At 38.7% G+C, this 22,530-nt stretch overlaps 1 protein-coding gene across 1 annotated transcript; it reads right to left on the minus strand.

The window, feature by feature from the left end:
* Nucleotides 1-1,398: 1,398 nt before the first annotated feature.
* Nucleotides 1,399-11,327, minus strand: dbndd1.L (dysbindin (dystrobrevin binding protein 1) domain containing 1 L homeolog). Its single transcript, NM_001092931.1, has 4 exons — nucleotides 11,155-11,327; nucleotides 6,301-6,453; nucleotides 4,147-4,287; nucleotides 1,399-3,303 (listed from the first exon to the last, which is right to left on the minus strand). Exons 1-4 carry the CDS (start codon nucleotides 11,183-11,185, stop codon nucleotides 3,146-3,148), a joined length of 483 nt encoding a protein of 160 aa, NP_001086400.1. The 5' UTR covers nucleotides 11,186-11,327; the 3' UTR covers nucleotides 1,399-3,145.
* Nucleotides 11,328-22,530: the final 11,203 nt, after the last annotated feature.

Raw genomic sequence — 22,530 nt, forward strand, 5'->3', positions numbered from 1 at the left:
ATTCTTAATTAATTTGCCACCAAACAAGTGTTTAGTTTTACTTAGATTAGTGCACCAGAGAGATTGTCTTTTACTGTGGTGAGTAGTGAAAAACGTGTTGCTTATTTTAATTAAGAATACTACACTATAGTTCTTTTCTGTTTTTTTCCCCCTCAAACTTTTTTGAGGTATACAGCGTTTTTTTTTTTTAAAATTGAGGTTTTGTTTGGAGGCAGAAGAGAGCCTGACAAATTGCTGGACTGGAACACGCTGTGTTTGGGATTCACCTTTGTGAAAACACTATTTAAAAATATCATGCCACTAGTGCTACTTACAAAGAGATCTGCCTTTTCCTTAATGATACTGGGTCAGCATACAGATTAATCATCTCTCTCTCTAACAATGTTCTCTGAGAACTGAAACAAGCCATATTTGAAGCCAAGGAAACAGAAAGAATAGATAAATATAGCTTTCATGGTGGCAGTTTGTTAAATTTGCTTTAGAATTCATTTGGGAGCTGCCAGTAAATGCTTTCAGATAAATGCACAAATTATCATCCTCTTTCATAATTATGGGAGCTTGCATATTGTTTGCTCAGCCGTAACTGAAAACCAATCTCGTAGGAACAAGACTGATTTTCAACACTGCTATGCAGTCTTCCTCTTCAGTTGTTCATATACTCCAGTGGCAGTTCACTCTTGCATTTATCAACTAAGCAATTCACTTTTTGATCCCAGTAACTCAACTGCATTTTTGCATACAGATTCTGCCTATGACTAAGTGCTGGGTAAGCATGAAACGCGTTAGGCGCTAAAGGGGTGATTTCCTATGTATTTTAAGTATACGGCTTGATGAATAGAAAAATTTTTGCAAGATAATTGTTCATTGACTATTCCTCCACTGTTTTTTTGATAACACTTCAATTTCAGTTTTAGTGGAAAGAACACATTAATTTCTATAAAATTATATTCATTCACCAGTCCTAGGGGCTTTTTACTAAAACTTGCATTGATCTAATGTTTTATTTAAACAAAATTGACCTAACTCAATCTACGAATTTAACTCGTTTATCAAAAAAATCAGAAAATGTCGTTGCGAGAAATTCTCATCAAAATTCGAATCGCACCCATTTTTCAAGTTATCGCCCGAAAACCCTGATTTTTCCGAATTATCGTACGAAAACCAACGCAGATCATGACATCTTCAAATTGTAGAAGGCACATCTGCCATCGACTTCTACATGATATTGACAGGTTGTAGCTGGAGTATTTTCAGACTTGGATTTTTAGCAGCTTTGGGGTATCTCTAAAAATTCTAGTTTTTTTTCCTCTAAAAATAAGTTTTCCCCTTTAAAAACTCGACCAGAAAAAATCGAGGTTTAATAAATAGGTCCCCCTACAGTCAATTAGACAACAAGGGAAACAAAATGTGATTTATATTATAAATTCAATTACACAATTTTCATTTATTTAATTTTCATACTGGATGCAAAATCACTGAACATTACTTTTCCTAGCTTCATAATTGCTGTTATTCTTTGAATTATCGTCACTGAATATATTTCAACCCCTATTTCAGTTATTTCATGTGGCAGTGTTTTGGATTTAATAATCCTGTCACATAGATCCAATCCAATGCAGTTTGAGACTCACGCTATGGCTGGATTAAAACACCGGGAAGGTAGGGAAAGAGCTATTGCTGTAACCATAAAGACAATATACCCAATAGCTACTTGGGAGCTCAGAATTATGGAGATCATGGTAAGGGATTGACTGACATATTCTGTATATCCTTGCATATGTGATAATGTTACTAGGGGTCTGTAGGGATAGTGGGTCTAAAAAGGTTGGGTGTGGGGACCAGTGATTTCTAGTTATGCCACATAAGAGGGAGAGAAGGGAACACTTAAAACAATTTAGTAACAGTGCAGTTTCACTGCATCTAATAAACTGGTTTTGATTCTATTTTAAAAATGGAAACACTACTTGCTCTGTAACCCTGCTGCACTCCATGTACACATCAAATCAACATAGATTTAAGAGTAATCCGTGTGACATTACCCTTCCACACTAAGAGGGGAAGGATCTGGCCCTGTTCATTATTATTATTGTTAATGATAGTATTCACATTAAGATTGTGGCAGATATTAATTTAATTTCCTAAGTTATTTTTTTACACACATTGTGCTAAAGGCCATTTTTTAGGTGTATTGGGGGGGATGCACCCATAGTGCAATATGCTGTAGGCTCTGATGTCAGTTATCTTGAATACAGTCCACGCAGATTATTACAAGACAATCATGGAGAAATCCCTGTGCTTTGGGATGCAGCCACATAATGTGATTTAAAGTGCAAAAGTGTCATTCAAGCTAAAATGCAACATCCACATGAAGTCTATGGAATACTCATGTGCTACATTTAGCAGCCAAGGTGCATTTGCAAGTGGTCTGCAATCTGATGTCTTTTGCTGCTGCCGACAGGTCTATGAGTGATAGAGTGGGCATATTTAAGGCTGTGGGAACATTCTGTGCTTGCGGAAGAGGCCATGTTAGTAGGAATCATTCCCATACATTCTGTAACTGCCACAGCAAGTCTGCCCTAACAATTTTCTTTAAAATCAAGCTAGATCTTGCCCTACTTTACAGGATGTGTATTGTATAGCCCACCTGCATAAGCATACCATGTGACTTATCAGCTCATAAATATATCATGGATGGAACCCAATGATTGTTTACAATCTGTTCTTAACCGGAAATACCTGTGGAAATCGCTGAGATACTACAGTCTCTGTTTCTACATCCAGCCTAGGAAGTTTGGTATGCATTTCATACTGCTTGATATATTGTGCACTCATAAATCATGTCCTGTTGTTACATGTATGCTGGTCTTTTTAATTCAACTTTTTAACTGTTTTAGATCTAAGCTCTGAATTGTCAGTTCCATGTCTATAAGTTACACTTGTTCTTGTCTTGCTTTAGCCTCATGTAGGATTCAGGGCTTCTCTCTGTTTCAGAAGGGATTTCCTTCTATGTGTGGCACCATCTTGCAGTGTATCTCTGTGAATCTTTGTAGTAAGTGCTGTAGTTATTGGAGTTTTCTGTTGTCCGATCCCTAGCACTGATAGGGATGGGGCAGCAAGGGCCAGTTTATGAGAAGGTAAAGGCTGTTTAGTTTTCTTTGGATCTCTCTGCAGCAAGGAAAGTGTCTAGAATGCCTCCATGAAGCTCCGAGTCACTGAGATGTTTCTTTTCTCTTTCTGCTCTTGTTCGGGTCCAAGATGGAGAACGGAGATAACCAGCTCGAGGAAAGGGTGGCAGTTGCAGACCTTGGGATGAAAAAGATGAAAACATGGAGGATGAGAAAGACTGGAATTGTGTTTTTTCTCAACTTCTTCTGCTTTGAATTACAGAGTTTACCGAGGAGACCTAGAGAAATTTGCAGTTAGATGTATTATTATTTAACATGAATAATCATTGCAAGTCTCGTTTGGAAATCCATACTTTCAAAAGCAGCAGTATGGAGAAGCAATGCTTTTAAGGAACTGTAGGAACTGAACTGAAAATTAGCTTCTTGGTATTTTTTGAAAAGATGGCTGTCAGAGCCAAACAGTTCTGAAACTTTTGTTGTGAGTTAAATGATCCTATTTTGGAATCAGCCAGCTGAAGTTTACACTTCTAGACTATGCCCCAGTTGGCTGTGTTTTCTCAGCTCAACGCATTGGATTATTTGGTTGATTACTGCCACTAAATCTGCCATATTGTTTATGATGTAAAGTATTGCTATCATGATACACTAGATGGAGATTCACATACATTGGCAGATTTGTTTGTCCTTGGGAAAATCTGTTTCTGTTACAGCCAGAAGTTGCTGCAGAGAACTTAACATGTCAAGTTAAATCCATATGTATGTGAAGAATAGATTCCCTTTAATTCTCTCAGTTTCACCTTCATAGCAATCAAGGTCACAGAATGAATTTGAGAGCTTACAATGCTTGCACATCCAGGACACATATCCACTTCACTCTTACTTCATTAAATAAAGGAAATATTAGTATTCAGCAATGTGCTGAGTCATCTAGGCAAGCTTCAAGTTTGCAGTTAACAGTTACCAAAATGCATGTGATTTTTTTGCTCGGCCTGCGTCCCTGGATTTCAAGGGTCGCTCTCACCTGGTGGGGGCTCATTCTGTGGGATTTCATCATCAGAATCTGCAAAAACTTCAGCCAGTTCCTGGTCAGACATATCTGTAAGTTCTGTAAGGTCCAGGAGGTCAAAATGTACTTCAAGAGATGACACACTGCTGAGAGGCTCTGCAGAAATAAGAGTACTCTGGATTAGATGTAGTGAACAGCATAGTCATATTTGATCGTGCTGTGCACATTTCTTGTGTCAGGGCCATACCATAGGCGCATTTAACCCTTGAAATTAACCATCGTTGTGGGGCTATATGAAAGTCATCTATATGTGGGACACTGATATACTACACAAGATAAAGCTGAAGGTTCCATTAGAGTACAGGCTTATATAGCACAAGTAGACCAAAGTACGGGTTTAATATGGCATGAATAGGGTTTGTTTGTTTGTTAATGGTCTGCTTGTCGGACTTTGTACCAGCCAATGGGGCAGATTCACAAGGACAAGAGGGTAACGCTAGCGTCAATTCGCCAGCGTTGACACCCGCAGGGACATTGGCAATTCACTAGGGAAAGAGGACATCTTTATCATTAGTTCGCACTCTATTGACAGGCGACTTTTCACTCTGTCAAAAGGTCGTTACTCCGCAAATTCAGTAAAGTGCGGATTTTACTGAACGTTACCTCTTTCACCAGAGCTGATTTCACCACCTCAGACCAGGCTAAAGTGCTAAAAAGAAGCTAGATCTTACTCAATCTTCTGTCACTTATCATATCCTGTGTGCCAAAAATGCATCAAAGTTACAAAAACGCTGGCGACTTTTCCTTTTTTGAAGCGGGATTGCCTACAAAAGTCCTAACAAACTTTTTTTTGGGGAACCGGTTTTCTCCAGACATTTCCTAACATATGGAACATTAATTTTACATTGGGCTCATATGTAGGGCATTATATAAATTCTCTTGTCTTTATTAAGGTTCCCTGGACATTTGTAATAAAAAGTGGTATCTTCAAGTATTTGCGCAAACATTTATAATAAAGACCCCCATACAACTTTAAATTACCCGCCGTATGCAAATTGACCTAACCTCAAGATCTCTAGCGAATTTTCGCTAGGTACAAACGAACGCTAGCGCATCTTCGCAATGAAATGCTCGCACTGCCGAAGTAACGCTAGCGAAAAGTCGCTATCGTTCGGCACCCAGGGCACAACTTGGCATAATAGTGAATTTGCTTAGTGGTACCCTGGCCAATAAAAAATTCACACAACTCATGTAATACAGATGTGTGTATACCAGCTCATGTATAACAGTGTAGTGTTTTGGGGGTGGTGTAATCTAGCTATATTCCTTTGTTAAAGCTAATCTAGCTTCAACTCATACTTGAAGCTCAGCACGGCATATCATTAAGAGAGTATTTCTTGTTACATTGTTGGAATGTATATCACTGATGTCAACCTACATAACTGTAATATAGTCATGTTTCTATTATTTCACAAATAATATGCATGGGACATTTTTTTTCTCTATGTTCACCCTTTTTAGAAATAACTTCTACTCCCTCTTTGATTAAAAATATCAATAAAAATTTGTTTGCAGCTCAGTTCTGGCAAAATTCCACTTCCTGTGAGATTTGGGGCAAAATGAGAGAAGTGATTGAAATATTACTACCCAGTGATAATTTTGTTGACGTCCTTGCAATGAAATAATGGGATTTCTCTTTGACCATGTTTACTAAATATTCGTGACCGCACTGACAAAAGCTTCACTCTGAATTTGCCTGAAACATTTTGAAGCTTTGTAAATAGAACAACATCATCAGAAACTGGTTAAGTTCAATTTACTGCTCCCATACTTAATAAATAGAGCATGAAATGTTTTAATCAGGCCACCATAACTCATTAAATTGCTTAGATGAAATGCTAAGGCCCAGTGCAAAATGGGAATACAACAGCTTCTATGAAGGGACGAAGTCAAATGATGTATAGACCGGTATATATTGCTGGAGGGTTGCAGTGTCTTTCTCTCACTTGAGGTTACACCTACCGATGCTGTTTTGTGCACCATTACCAAGTCACACGAATGAACACAAACTAAATATTGGTTTAGAATAGGTCTACCTGTAATTTACAAAGCACAAACTGAAGGCTGGAAACAGATTCCATTTTTGCTTTGTAATTTTAAGTAACTTACGCCTTCTCTCTGTGACCTGCAGGAGACTAGAAGTGGGAGCCAGGACCCCACAATCTTCTTCTGCTCCCTGAGCTTGTTGAGGCCCTTCCACAGTCACCTCCGTGGAGGCAGTAGGATGTGGGTTTCCATTGCCTTCTGGTTCATTGCTCTGCGCTGTATAGTTAAAATATAAAGAAATATGAAGATAACACAGCAAGTGAATTGGGATGACAGTGGTAATTAAAGGTTAATATCTACCCAGTTCTCCTGACATCATTTATGTTTGTCTGTCTTTGTCCTTGTCTTTGCTTCTTTGTATCTAAGAATCCTTATTTAATTCTATGCATGCAGATTTACTTGACTACATAAAAAACAGAGAAAGAACATTGGGCAGGCTGCATTTGCATTCTTTTATGTCTTTGCCATTCTTAGGTTCCTACTCCTCAAGTCTCTACTAATAGCCTGAAGAATAAATTGCTATGACTATATAATATCTTCATCTTATGCATATTTTGTCTTACTAGCAAAGCTTATCTCATATTATTTCCATTATGTAATGGTTACATTATTTTTACCCTTCCTTTTGTCCTAAATCTAAATTTTCTGCGTTATAGGTTGAGCTGCTCCTGGTTCTTTGGTATTTTGCTGGACACCACAAGGTTAAACTAATTCTTGAAACAGAGAGCAAAGAGGACCAGCATCTTCCCTCTACCGACTTTCTTTTTTACCATTGTTCCTACTGTTATTACTAGTTCAGGTGCACTGTGCTTAGCATTTAGAATCATACATATGGAGAAAATGATTTATTTCAGACTTGCTAAGAACAATATTTTCATTTATAAAGCTAGCAGCAGGAGGAGGAACATTGCTTTCCTTTTGTTTTATTGCTGCTTCAAGTAATTTCAACATTGCCATTTCTAAGCTGGTTGTAATGCAGTGCATGATCTTTAATGGAGCATTGTGTATATTGCTAATATCTCAGAAAGTACTCTTAGAAGTATGTTTACATGAATTAATTTTTTGGTTTAGATCCCCTTTAACCCTTTGTTTTTTAGTTGAGGTAGCCTGTATTTGTACAGTATATGCAGTTACAGCACAGCAAGAACTAGTTGGTGCTCTATAAATAAATAATCCTATTAGGGACTATCTGATCTGTGATGGTATGTTTCCTAAATAAGAGGACACTGGGGCACGGACATTTATAATACTCTCAACCAGATATAGATCTGGAAAGCCCATCGGAGGGCTCTACACGCCGGCCAATAAGCTGATGTCTCAGTCTGTCGGCAGCTTTTATCGGCCACCTTAAGACTGAATCTTGGATCACATCTTCTCAGCCAGCTGTTTCCTTTTTTCTCTCTGTCTGTGTGTTCATTGTTGGATATAGAAATTTGTGAGCTGTTGATGAAATAGAATTCTTGTTAACTTTTATACACAATTGACTGTGATAAAAAAAGTAGCTATTTCTATACACTTAAGGGCCCTACTTACTTTTTTCTTTCTTAGTCAATGGCTAGTGGATGAGCTAATAATTCAGAAGAGTGAGCAATGCAGAACAGCTGCAGACATTATTATATATATATTAGGTCTGAGGAGAAGAGATGGGAGACAAAATCTGGTAGCAGTTTAACACCTTTTGGGGTGATAATCTGTAGCTACAGAACAGCTCCTAAGACTCAACTGGTTGCACTCCTAAGTATTGTAGCAATTGGTAGAAATATCCCAGATCACTGCTCTTCTGAGAGAGATCAGCATGTAGTTATACGGCATGGGGTACAAATAAGCAGAAAATGAGATTCCATAAGGACTACAGACACAATAAAAAGGTACTTAATATAAATGGCTTCTGAATCTTGAAATGTATTCTTATGTGTCTGTCAATAGCTAGCTCAAACCCTGATCCTTATTTTTTCTGATCTATATCACCTTCAGTAAGAGAGATTGCAGATAATTTATTTTAATAAGGTTAAAGATATGGATGGTACAAATTTAGAGCTGTGTGAATATTTATAACCAGCAAAAGGAATCCTTGCTATCATCAGGCTTTCCTGTGCTGGTCACGTGACACCAAATGACTTTTACTCACAGAAGCTGAAATTTGGATTGTCAAATTATTTTTGATTAAGACAACTACTTTCTATCATACATATTAGGATTCAGTATGTGAATTGGTAAAATCTTTCATAAAGGATTTGATATTCAGGAAACATACTGGATTTGGAACATTCCTAACTGCAGACTTGTCCTCTCTTTAATCAGGCAACCTTCCTTGTAGCTTTGCATAAAATTTACATAATTTGCCACAGCGGGGAGGTTAAATTAGGGCTAGACAAAGTGTTTCTCACAAGCAATTCCGAAGGATGACAGGAGCTCTAGCTTTGATGTATCTCGGTGTTAGACAGTCGAAGGCCTTTTGGCATAGCCTTGCCCATAACACATTAATATATACAAATTCTAGAGAACACAAATAACTTACTGATTTAATTAGGGTTCTGTATAGTTCAATACAGTTACAGAGTTCTTATCAGTAGCAATGCCCATTACTAGTATATACATGCTCCATTCCCTGTCATCACCCAGGCCATGTAGGCATATTCTTGCCCACTTTTATTCTCAGGCAAATTTCCAGCTCTGCTCTCTCTCTGCAAACACAGGTCTCCCAGGCATCAATGAGCTTGTCACTCTCAGGGGCATTGCCAGGCTTAGCCTCTCATTAATATGTAGAATGTGTCTTCTGTTGTTGTTAATCTACAAATTATCTGTTATCTGTGATTTCATGGCTCATCCTATAGACTTCATCTGGATGGGGGGAAGTATGTTCCTTTTGGTATACACATTATAGACCAGATCACCTCCCCTGCCCTCCCTACTTCCTACTTGTTCAGCTGTTGGCTAAAAGGCTCTGCTCCAGGGATTAATGTGATGGCTTATACAGCTTTACAAGATAACAGTATGCGCCTGGGGACTTTCCTGTCTGAATGTCACTTTGCACAAAATCCAGCTGTCACCATCACAGCCCTGTTTGTTGCTGTGAGCCATCACTTAAAAGTCACAGGCTGTGGTCTTACACTTTTAAAGAAGTCCTAACATGCACTATCTTTTTCTGCATCCCCATCCCTACACTGTACACCCCATACAGTATCAGCTATGGGAACCAAATAAATATGGGATATGTAAACCAGCAGTAATACTGTAACAACTCATAGAAACATGTTCAGTGAGGAAAGACATGCTGTGATAAATACATCTCTGTGCATTTTCCTATGATTTCAAGGCAATGGGACAAGGAGTCCAAACTCTGACCCGCTCTCTAACTGCACCCTGATGATGATGATGATGATGGTGAAAGTTGTACATCAAAAATACAAGAAAGGACCACAGAACAAGAAAAAAAATAATACCGACAGTTCATCTTTATTCAGCTCTGGGCCATGGCTATATGTTACTATAGATGACCCACAATGCATATTTAACCCCAAGATCTAATTAAAGAGAATGGAATGCTGAATCAAGAGAAACTATCCGTGAACATTTAAATTTAATATAAGATTCCTCATACTCAAATAAGAAACTTTCCAAAAATAATCCATTAACAATTCTGGACCGTTTCTGAAATAATCAAGTGTATCTTCACTATCCCTCTCTCTTCATTCTGTCTTCATGCAGGAGTTGGATCCAGTATATCTTTTAGGGGGGCTCCTGTTCCTAGCAGATGTATTAGATCTCATTCAAATGACTGACTTCAGCACAAACAAAATATAACAAATTCTACATGTAGAGAAACAGGATTGCTGGTTTTCTTAATAGAGTGAGCTCTAATATATCTTCTAGGAAAAAGGAGCCGCCCTAAAAGATACAGGGAGTCTTCGGATTACATACACCCGACTTACATACAACTCATACTTACATACAGAGGGTATTACCGTAATGTGCTTTGCTTGCTTGGCCTTTATTAACATTTAGCTTTAATCAACCACCTGCCCCAATCCCTGCTGGTGTGTGTGTTGTCTACAGCAAAGCACAGAAAGGTAAAAATACATATGCAAAGAAAGTTAAAAATAAGTACTATGTTAAGACAAACATCTGTCTTGTTGCATTTAATAAGTAAATGTATATGTTTCAACCTACATACAAATTCAACTTAAAACAAACCTACAACGTAACCCGGGTCCTGCCTGTATATTGGATTCAACTGTCATTCAAAATCAGACTCCCTTCTCCTGCAAGAATACAGAATGAAGAGAAAAAGATGCGGAGAGGGGGAGAGTGAAGAGTAACACAATTATTTCAGAAACGGTTCAGATTTTTTCATCGATTATATTTAGAGAATTTCTCATTTCAGTATGATGAAGCATACTGCATATGAAATTTTCATTTTTGCGAAAGTTCCCCTTTAAGATTCATTTATCCCACTTCCCTAACTTGCTCATCCTCTTTCCTTCCACTGGCCCCTCTCAGATCCAGAAATAGACTGAAATTAGAGAAAAGAAAAGCCATTCCATAACCCATCTTTTAATTTAGAAGACTAACTGTTCATTGTGGAAAGGTTGTGTATAACTATTCCCTTTGCATCACAAAAGTTCTGAAAGAGTATGTACCCTTTCCATGTAAGTGGAGATTGGTGAATCCAGTTCTTGTCTCAGTGTTCTTCTGTTCCTGATACAGTATTAACAAACCATTACTCCAGCTGGGCTAACACCATCTGTGCAATGCGGCACAACTTGCCTGCACAGCATCACTGGTTGTCCACTCCCCACACCTTATTACTTACTACAGATAAAAAACAAATCAAGTGCAGAAAACTTAAGGGTTATGGGGTATAGGGTGCACCTCTGCCTCAACATCCCTCCTATTAATACAAATGTCATGACTCACCTGGTGAAGAAGGCCCTTGCTGGGACTCCATCCAGACACTGAACAACGGGCTGCGCCCACCTTCAGCTGAGCAGAAAGAGAAAAGGTAGAGGGCAGCATCAGATACAGCCTCCTCCCTGCAGCAGGCAGAAGGCTAAAAGATCTGCAACACAGACACACATCCCCAGCCTGAGAGCCCCTGTGGGAAGTGAGTCTTGCATTGCAAATGAGCAGACAAAAAGGGAGTGAGAGGCTGTGCGGGGAGGGAGGAATAGATGTGTGTCTGAGTGTCAGAGACGTGTGTGTTTATAGGAGGAACTGGCACAGATCCCAGATTAATGGGATGGGAGGGTGCTGCAGCTCAGTGCGGAGCAATGGACATCTGCAGGGCTCCTAGTAAGCACACCTATCCATAAAGATATCCCTCTGTGCCTTCAGTATGCACCAAGACAAACAGCAGCCCATACAGGATCTAAGCTAGGAAGCAACTAATCCCTACCTGCTTTGCACAGCTCTGTATGCATTTGTAAGGTAACAAGTGTTTGTTTAGTATTACATGTATATATAGGATTACTATCACTATATGGAAAGTCACATAAACTGGAGAAATGGAGAAATGACAATCAGTCCCCTTTAGATTGTAAGCTCTTGAGAGCAAGGCCCTCAAAGCCTGTTTTTTATTGTTCAACCCTTGTTTGATTAATCAATGTAAAATCCCTGCGTGAAATAAGTTACTGTAAAGTACTGTGTAACATAATGTTGCTATATAAATAATTTGATTATTATGTAGAATTTTACATTAAGTTAAGGTTTGTGTTTTCTATCTGACATTTTAATATTCATCTGAATAAATTAGTCAGGAAGCTCTGAATTACTTGAAGCCCATCTCCCTATTCAGAATAGGGAGCTTCCTCTGTAGTTACGCCCCCTAGAAATATCCAGAAAACCACAGGTCCCGAGCATTCTGGATAATAGCGCCTATACCTGCATTAATAAAATTGCAGTAATAGCACATATTAAAACTTTTATTCAAATGTTTTAATGAAAGGAAAGTTGCCTATATTATGCCACATGTGGGGAGACTGTAACTGTGGCATTTTAATTCCATAAAAATGATTTAGTGGGGTGCCCCCCTTTGGCCCCCCACAGTGTCCACCAGACAGGCTGCCCATTCATGTTGTACAAGAAGAATAGCTGTCTCTGTCAACCACAAGCCATTTTTCTGGTGGACTATCTTCCACATGCATTCCTCCATCAGCTACAGGTAGGGTTGCCACCTGGCCGGTATTTTAAAATAATGGTTGATCCCAATGTTATTAATAGGGAAAAAAGATAAATATTTAGGAAGGCCGGTATTTTTTTCCAGAAAAGGTGACAACCCTAGGTACAGGATCTTTGTACAGGACTCTTTTATATTATTGTCAGACAGGCCTCCCCAAGCTTCAATGAAAATTTGACTATAATTATTATTATTTATTCCTGTAGAACAAACACATTTTGCAGGCGTTACAGTGATTATCTATCATTCACAACAAGCCTTAGGGCAGTGATCCCCAACCAGTGGCTCATACATAACATGTTGCTCACCAACCTTTTGGATGTTGCTCACAGTGGCCTCAAAGCAGGGGCTTATTTTTAAAAAAATTTTACTAAAAAGTTTTAGTTGCATAAAAAAGGTATACTTCCATACAGAACCTCATATATGCTGCCAGTCCACATAGGGGCTACCAAATAGCCAATCACATATCTTATTTGGCACCCCCATGAACTTTCTTCATGCTTGTGTTGCTCCTAAACTCTATTTATATTTTAATGCAGCTCACATATAAAACAAGCCATGTTGGCGACCCCTACCCTAGAGTTAATAATCTAAGGTCCCTATCACATTCACACACACTAGGGTGAATTTTGTCAAAAGTCAATTACTTCCCTGTATGTTTTGAAGTGTCTGGATTAACTGGGTTTCAAACTCTGGGGTGTTTGCTCCAGGGACTATGCACTTTCCAGTTGAGCCACTGGAGGCTCTCATGGCTGCTTCTGATCAGTCCCATTTTCATATTCATTTTGTTCTGTCTGCTCCCTTGTTTATGCTCACCTGATTAGTCTCATGTATTCAAATCCCCCTAATATAAGAACCCCTTATAAATCTGTCTATGACCATAGCTCCTTGCTTGGTCATTTTTCATCCTAGCCCTGATCTTGTTATTCCGTGCCTTGATTCCTGTCCTTATTATTCCGTGCCTTGATTCCTGTCCTTGTTATTCCGTGCCTTGATTCCTGTTCTCGAGACCCTCAGGTGTTCCTGATTCCCAGTCTTGCTCTGGTTCTCCTGCTCCCTCCTTACCTGTTTTGTTGGATTTCCCGTTTGTGACATTCGTCTGATTACTGGACTCTTTTTGTCTGCTGCCTGACCTGACCATGGCCTGTTTACTGGACACTGATTTAGTCTGTTAATTCCTTATTTTACTGACCTGTTTAATTTTTGCCTCATTAAACCTTATTTTCTTTCACCATGTTTCTAAGACTCGGTACTTCTATTTTTTGTTATACCCCTAGTTCATCACCTTACAAGTTCCCATCTGATTATTTAAGTTCAGTTTCCAATCCTTACAGCGAGGAAACAAGATTACCTGGAGGAAATCCAAGTGCATTTGGGGAAAACATGTTCCCTCACTGCAAACCCTGGCTGGAATCAAACCTAGCACCCTTCCATACACAAAGGTTCTTCCACACCACAGCCATATTCAAATGTAATCTGACTACCAGTATCCAGGGATAAGTTCTTGAATGATGCAGTAATGTAAGGGCTTGACCACTGTGTAGCGGCTGCACTGAAATACAGTACCATTTTGAGTAATGAAAACAGAGCTATGGAACAGACTGTTCTATAATATTATCCAGGGAAATTCAAACCAAAGATATGTCAAGATGATACCAGATAAGTTTCATTTTTTGGCAGTTTACCACATAACACTGACTTAACCCCTTTGCTGACAAGTTTCACATACTTACAACAAAACTCCTACACAGTTTCCTTGTTGCGTGCATTTGCCTATATTCTCTGCACAATGGTTTAACCACTTTTCTGATTGTAAAATCCATATTGTAGTGTTATATAAAATAGCCAATTTATAGTACCTATGCCCATTCTACTGTTTCAAAATACATGACTAAAACTGGTAAATGAAAAGCCAATTTCAGTTCTTTTTACCTAAGTACAAGCAACATGAACACCCCTAAAATCTGTTCTGGAAAGAAAGACTTTCTGGAAGTCTGGAGATTCCAAATGTTCCTCTGAGAAGCAAGTGTGAATGATTTCTTCCTAATCCTTTGCAATGACTAAGGCATTTCCTTCAGGCCCTAAATCAAGCTTCATTATACTGTAAATCTGATTTAACAGTATCGTATGCACAGTCAGCACAGGAAAAGGTGTGAAGTGACAATTAATCATAGCACCTCATTTTCCTGGGAACTACAGCCTCATAGTCCTTTAACCCACTTGCTGCAATAAATAACAATCCCCTAATGTTCCTGAAAATTTCAGATTCTTCAGTAAAGCTCAACCCCGAGATTACAACTTTCTAAATTATAGGCTATAACAAAAGGTGTAATAGGTGATCATGTCTTATCAGAAGGAATGCAAACTGAGTTGGGCTTATTGACCTATAATATATAAAATTATATATATATATTTACATCTGCTTTGATATATGAAAGGATTAGTCAGTACAGTAAATTTAGCTCATTCTAGAAACCTACTGAAAATAAGGGGAGTCCAGTGTCCATGTGTGTGCCTTGCTGGGTAAACAGTCATAGTCATTTTTATTGTTATATAGTAAACAAAGGTATTGTTACCCACCAAATAGCCCTAATAATACCAAGCAGACAGCAGGCAGACAATAGCCTCATAAAACCAACTTATTTGATTAAGACCTGGCTGAAGAGGCATAAAGTTCTTAAAACAATGGCCTAGTATTTTCTGTTTTGGAAACAATATTGCTTACATCAACAGTTGGGGTTTTCCAACCACTTTGCTCATAAAAGCACAGCCTTTGCTTTGGGTCAGGAGCTTCGCTTCGGACCCATGAGTGGGTGCCAGGATTTCGGATCATCATTTGATTGTCGGGAACCTGAGGGTCATGCACCAAATGTTGTGGGGCTCCCTGATTGTGCTGAACTCATGCTGAACTTTGCATTTCTTATGATTACCAACCTACAAAGTTAAGTAAATGTTTGTAAATTCTATCTTACTTGTGTGTATGCAAGTTATTGTTTACTAACAGTTCATCAGAAGGCTGAATAATTGATCGTGCATATTTGTATTAATATTTGTTAACAATGATAATTCATACAAATTATTAATATTAATAAAGGGGTCCATCCCCTTTATTGCAGCATTTCAGATGCATAAAATGCCTATGTGTAAGAACCTTTATACAGATATGGGACCTATTATCCAGAATGCTCGGGACCTGGGGTTTTCCGGATAATGGATCTTTCTGTAATTTGGATCTTTATGCCCTAAGTCTACTAAAAAATCATGGGAATATTAAATAAACCCAACAGGATTCATTTTATCTTAGTGTGGATCAAGTAAAAGGTACTGTTTTATTATTACAGAGAAAAGGGAATTTTTTTAAAAAAAAATTTTTTTATTATTTGGATAAAATGGAGCCTATGGGAGATGTTCTTTCGGTAATTTGGAGCTTTCTGGATAATGGTGTTTCCGGATAATGGATCCTATACCTGTAGTGCATGTGGGATGATTCTATTCTGTTACACAAATTGATCAGACCTTTGTTTTCCTTTATAGCCATCCCCAGGCAATCATTGTTCAATATTTTCATGTTCCATACATGAAGAGATGACTGATGCATAGGCATCAGAACTGGGAAGCCATGGCCACCCCAGAATTTTCTGCTCCGTTCCAACATTTGATGGGGGCGGACAGTCAACAACAAGGCAAGTAAAGTTTCAAGCATTGGCAGAACCTACCCTCCAGCCCCTCCCCAAAAACATTTTCCATGCCTTCTGGTTAATCGTAACCTTCATGCAATTTGATGGGGTTTCTAGTTTGTTTACTGAGAAGTAGTATGAGGGATTCACAGCAGTCTTATTGCCACTAGTAACTGGCAATCAAATTCACAGCCCTAGAGCTAAATTTCAGATAGGAAGCTTTTCCTAAAAAATGGTTATGTGACAGAACTATTCCACATGTATTCAAAAGTTAGTGCAAATTGCAGGTGAAACCAGATAGTGCCTCCCATCCTGAGGGGCTTGGGCAAATGCCCTGTTTACCCATTTATTTATTTATTATGCTCTAATGATGCACCAAAACATACAATTGCTTCAATTTACAAGAAGACAATGAATTTGACGAATTAAAAAATTAGGTTTTGTTAAAGGGTTGTTCAACTTTAAAGTAACTTTTAGTATGATATTCCTAGACAATTTGCAATTGGTTTTCATTTTTTATTATTTGTGTTTTTTGAGTTATTTAGCTTTTTATTCAGCAGCTCTCCAGTTTGCAATTGCAACAATCTGGTTGCTAGAGTCCAAATTACCCTAGCAATCATACACTAATTTGAATAAGAGACTGGCATATGAAATAGAAACATGAGTAATAAAACATAGTAATAACAAAAAAAATTGGTAGCCTTAGAGAGCATTTTGTTTTTTTAGATGGAGTCAGTGACCCCCATTTGAAGACTGGAAAGAATCAAAAGAAGAAGGCAAAACAAACTTTAAAAATTAAAAATGAAGGCCAATTCAAAAGTTGCTTAGAATTAGCCATTCTATAACAAACTAAAAGAGGAGAACCACCCATTTAATAAATTGAAATTGGAACTAGATATTCCTGAAAAATATTTACACTAAGGGGCACATTTATCAAGGGTCGAATTTCGAAAAAACGTAGAAATTCGAATTCCAACCGAAATTAAGTCAAATTTTTTTTGTTGGTCAAATAGGTCAGTTTTTGATTTAATAGGTCTGTATTCAGCCGAATTCAACTCGAATTTGGAATATTCCCTAGTCGAAGTACACAAAAATAGCTCAAAATTCGAATTTTTTTCATTCGAAAATTCAACTCGTGAATGGTGTTCATATCACATTACAGAACACAGGGATATCATTTGGGATATCATTAAGCTTGTCTACATATAACAAAATTATGTCCCAAATGTTGACTGGCAGCCAGAGGCCCTGGGGTGACACCATAATTCTTATTATAATCTATCAACAGAATAATATATATATAGAAATCTGTGGGTGCAAACCATGCCTTAGACAAACCTCTAGTTCCAATGTAACATCTTGGAGGTTAGGTCTGAGAAAAAAGGGTAAAATTACAGCATAAGGAATAAAATAGAACTGCAGAAATCTGTTCTAAATCAGAGCCTAACAGCATCTGGGAACTCGCCAGACTCAAACAAAGGTACTAGCATGTGTTTGTGTTAATTAAAAGGGAATAGCGGCTCACCAAAAGCTTATAATTTATTCATGAGTGCAGGGACCAGTTAAAAATAAAGAAATCTCCATTCTTCATCTTATAATTGTTATCACTTTCAAGCAGCGTTGCCACCTGCCCAGTATTTTGCCAGACTGGCTGGTAAAAATGACTGAATATCAATGTAATTAATAGTCAATAAATCAGTAAACGGGAACGAAAGGTGATATTGCTAGGGGGTGCCATGATTCCCCAGTGATTCCTTGTGAGACATAAGAATAATATGGTGGTGTTCAGACAAAAAGCACCATGGACCATTTCTTAAAGAAGAGCAGAACGGTATGTGTTGAAAATGCAGGGACTTATCCAAATTCCAGAGGAGCATATCATACCTCCAAACGGTCCCGTTTTCAGAGGGACAGTCCCTCTTTTGACAGCTCAACCCACAGTCCCTCGTTTGTACTGGAAAGTCCCAATTTTCTCTTCACCAGGGCCGGAACTAGGGGTAGGCAGAGCAGGCATGTGCTTAGGGCGCAAAGCTGGGGGGCGCCAGGCACGCGCCTTCTCTGCTTCTCCTACCCCCTAGTCCGGTCCCGCTTGCAGATGAATCCGGCGTGTGTGTGCTTTTTAGCACATGTGCACTGTTCTTTTCGGCTTCTTATTTTTGCGAATACCTGCGTTGGCTTTTTGCGCATGCGCGTATTCAGTTTTTTCTCGCAAGCCAGCATCCGGTTTTCCACGCATGCGCACATTCGGTATTTCTGCGCATGCGCATCTGTGGGCGTTATGCCCGACCAGACAGCCTAGGGCGCCTGCCCGGGTTGGCCCGGCGCTGCTCTGCACTGAACAGGCAGAAAAAGAAACTTAACTGGCTTTTGGCAGAGAGCCCAGAACAGCCACAGCTGCAGATAAGATACTTTTGTAACAATTTTGAGATCAGCATATATATACTGTACATCTTAGGAGGAATTTATTAAAGTACATATAAAGCTCAATGTGGGATGCAAAAATGTTTGGCACACCCAGTGAAATAGATTGTTTTCTTTTTACTTGGGCCTAAAAATAGCAGTGTTCTCCCCAGGCCCTTTGTGCCAGACTGATCAGCAATGGCACTTTTTCCCCAGCTCCCCTGCGTTCCCCACATTAATGGTTTTCGTTCTCAAGCAGCTAGGACTGCGCACTTTATTTGCTGTTACGCACAGTCCTATTGGCCGCCTCAGAGAACTGTTCTAAGAAGGTGTAAGTAGTGGGGGAGCCACATGATTTTTTTTTATAAAGGGGTTGTTCAGCTTTCAGTTAAGTTTTAGTATGATGAAGTGATATTCTTAGGGGCAGATTTACCTAGGGTCGAATATCAAGGGTTAATTAACCCTCGATATTTGACCGTCGAAGTAAAATCCTTCGACTTCGAATATCGAAATCGAAGGATTTTGCGCTATTCCTACGATCGAAGGAATAATCGTTCGATCGAACGATTAAATCCTTCGATCGAACGATTAAATTCTTCGAATCGAACGATTCGAAGGATTTTAATCCATCGATCGAAGGATATTCCTTCAATCAGAAAATTGTTAGGAAGCCTATGGGGACCTTCCCCATAGGCTAACATTGGCCTCAGTAGGTGGCGAACTAGGGGGTCGAAGACAGTACTTCGACTATCGAATGGTCGAATAGTCGAACGATTTTTAGTTCGAATCACTCGATTCGAAGTCGAAGGTCATAGTCGAAGGTCGAAGTAGCCCATTTGATGGTCGAAGTAGCCAAAAAAAACATTTGAAATTCGAACTATTTTTCCTCTATTCCTTCACTTGAACTAAGTAAATGGGCCCCTAAGACAATTTGCAATTGGTTTTAAATGTTTTATTATATGTGGCTTTTGAATTATTTAGCTTTTTATTCAGCAGCTCTCCAGTTTGCAGATTTAGTAATATGGTTGATAGGGTACCCTAGCAACCATGCATTGATTTGAATAATAGACTGGAATGTAAATAGCAGAATGCCTGTATAGAAAAATGAGTAATAAAAAGTAACATTAACAATTAATTTCTTGCTGTGCAAACCATTTGTTTTTTAGATGGGTTCAGTTCCCCCTACTTCAAAGCTGGAAAGATTAATAACACAGCAAATCTTTCAAAAACTATAAAAAATAAATAACAAAGACCATTTGAAAAGTTGCTTAGAACTGACCATTCTAAAACATACTGAAAGTTAATTTAATGGTGAATGGGGAGAATGCTAACTATACCTATTTCCATTAAGGATGCACCGAAACACTATTTTAGGATTATGCAGAATACCAAACTAAATCTGACCCCTAATTTGCAAATGTAAATTAGGGAAACAAGGGGGCAAGTGTTTTGTTTTGACTTCCTTGTTTGTGTGATGAAAAATCACGTGATATTTTTTTGGATTTGGCTCGGCCAGGTACTTGAATTCGGCCAAATCCTGCAGAATCTTGTCCAAATCCCAAACAGAATCCTGGATTCAGTGCATCCCTAATTTGCACCCAAAATACAATGGTTTTATGCAACACCACAATGCAAAAATGCACTAATTATTTTTTTTCTGCATCTGATGCATGAAGTTACATATACATTATTAGCATTTGATCTGGGTGGCAAAATGCATAATTCTTAGAGATTATGAACTGGAAGCATTCATGGTGCAGCAACCATTATCATTTGAGGTATACTAATGGCAAAGGGGCAACACAGAACTGCATTGGCTGGCCTTTGTGTTTAGTAATAGAGGGACCACTATCCTTATGCAGTTCTGTCATCATCCTTCCGATATCTAAATAAATGCTTGATGTGAGTTTTATGCCAAAACACAGTGTTATTTATATATATATATTTTCAAGAGGACTCAGGAGCAAACTGTAACTGAAGTAAATCTACTAACGCCCATTGTACAGATGCTTTTTGGTTATGCTTTTGTTTTTATTAATGTGGAATAGATTCATTATGAAAATAGTTTAAAAATTGGAGGAAATTCGAAGAATGGAATATATGGCTGCTCTGCACACCTCCCGTTTATCAAACTACGAGAAAGTTTGGTCTCCTTGGGACACTTTACATCCCCTGACGACATTTTAACTTGTTCCCGGATAGGGATCCTTTTATTTTTTCAATTCGCCCCCGAGCTCGGACAGTTTTGATGCCTTTACGATGTTCCTTTATTTTCCCTCTCTTTTTCTTCCTCTACTCTCTCTTCTCCTCCACCTGCTGTTTCTGTTCTCCTTTTCCTCTCTGCATACATCTACGGAACGCTGACACTGTTTGCAATCACTCAGAAGAGCTTTCCCCTTATTGGGGACAGGTAAACCTAGGATGCATATGACTTCTTTCTCTATTATAGATGCCATGCTCCTTTATTTTTTTATATAATGTGGAATAATATGCTGATCTGAGGTATATAATGTCATTGCATGGATGTTGTAAAGATGAAAATGAAAACTCTATGTTAAATAAAGAGTTAAAAAAAAAAAAAAATTGGAGGAAACAACGGTGTTCACAAACCAGATTCAATTTGCCATTCTTTAAACACACAATGCAGCATTTTTATCAGAATTCTGGTGTAATAGAAGAAACCCACTCAGGGGCATAACTACAGAGGAAGCAGACCCTGCAGCCTCAGAGGGGCAGAGGTATAGGGGGGCCCACGATGCCCTAATTAATGAGCAATTTTGACATATATTGGTAAAACAGGACAACCCCTGGACATGTTGAGGGCCCTAAAATGAATTTTCTGTGGGGCCCAGTCCCAATAAGATCTAGTTACACCACTGAACTCACTATATAGCCTCCTGAGGGTCCCTGACTGTGCAGATGCAAAAGCTATACGTTCGCCCTTGGTCCCTCTAATATAGCCCCCTTCTTGCTACAGCAGCATAATTACAAATGTGCAAAATATTCACCATTTATTTAATTTAGATTCCAGTTTTAGAAGACGTACTTTATTCAAGACCACAATCTATCATTTGATTTTTAGCTATTTATCTTAAATAACTTTATAAAATGAAAACATCCAGGCACTCCTCTTTGAAAACACCCGCAAGCCTGGTGTTCTTACTTGTATGGGTCCTATTGCTATGGGAGTTGTGTATTGGTTGCCACTGGTTACACCTCCCGTCTTCTGATCAAACCGGAAGTGCACAACTCGTGAGATTTCAATACTTTGTTGCCAGAATACCTTGTTGCTTTCTATCACTACCACTAAAAGAGTAGCCAAGATGCTGAGTGGGGTTTAAGCGTTTTTTCAGCGAGGAGCGTTTTAGAAAGGAAACTAACAGCTTCTAAGGATATATTTAGAGATGACAAATGGCAAGAGTAGATAAGGGGAAGCTGACGGATTTGGAAGTAAAATTATTCGATTTCCTAAGGTCTGTAGTGTGTAATCCACCTCCTGTCACTCAAAATGAAAAAAAACCTCCACCAAACATTTTCCATAAACCATTACCAAATAACCACTCAGACAATAAATTAGTTTGGATAAAAAGGGGAGGTCATGTTTATTAAAATTTAACTCAAACCATAAAAATGCCGGCCCCTGAAATCATTTCTATTTGAGTGATAACAAACTTGCACCGTTGCAAATGTGCAAGCCCACCACCAGCTGTTATAGTAGACATGTAGGCAGCTGTTATGTTATACATGTATGGGCTTCTCCTGTAGGGTGACCCCCTGACCTGGAAACAAAACCAGTATCATTAAGCCCCTCAATGGTTGCCACAAAAATGGCCTTCATCTGGTGCTTATCCCCGAGGCCAAAAAGCAGAATCAGTGCCAGGTAGATTCCCAGTGGTTGCCCCACACTGTTTCAGGGCCGGCCAATTTTAGCTTTTACTGACCTACAAATCCCAGCATCCCTTGTCAGACCAGCAGCATCTGGTCTTCTAACTGTTACTGACCTACAAATCCCAGCATCCCTTGTCAGACCTGTAGCCTATA

The sequence above is a fragment of the Xenopus laevis genome, chromosome 4L (genome assembly GCF_017654675.1).
Source record: "Xenopus laevis strain J_2021 chromosome 4L, Xenopus_laevis_v10.1, whole genome shotgun sequence".
Lineage (NCBI taxonomy): Eukaryota > Metazoa > Chordata > Amphibia > Anura > Pipidae > Xenopus > Xenopus laevis.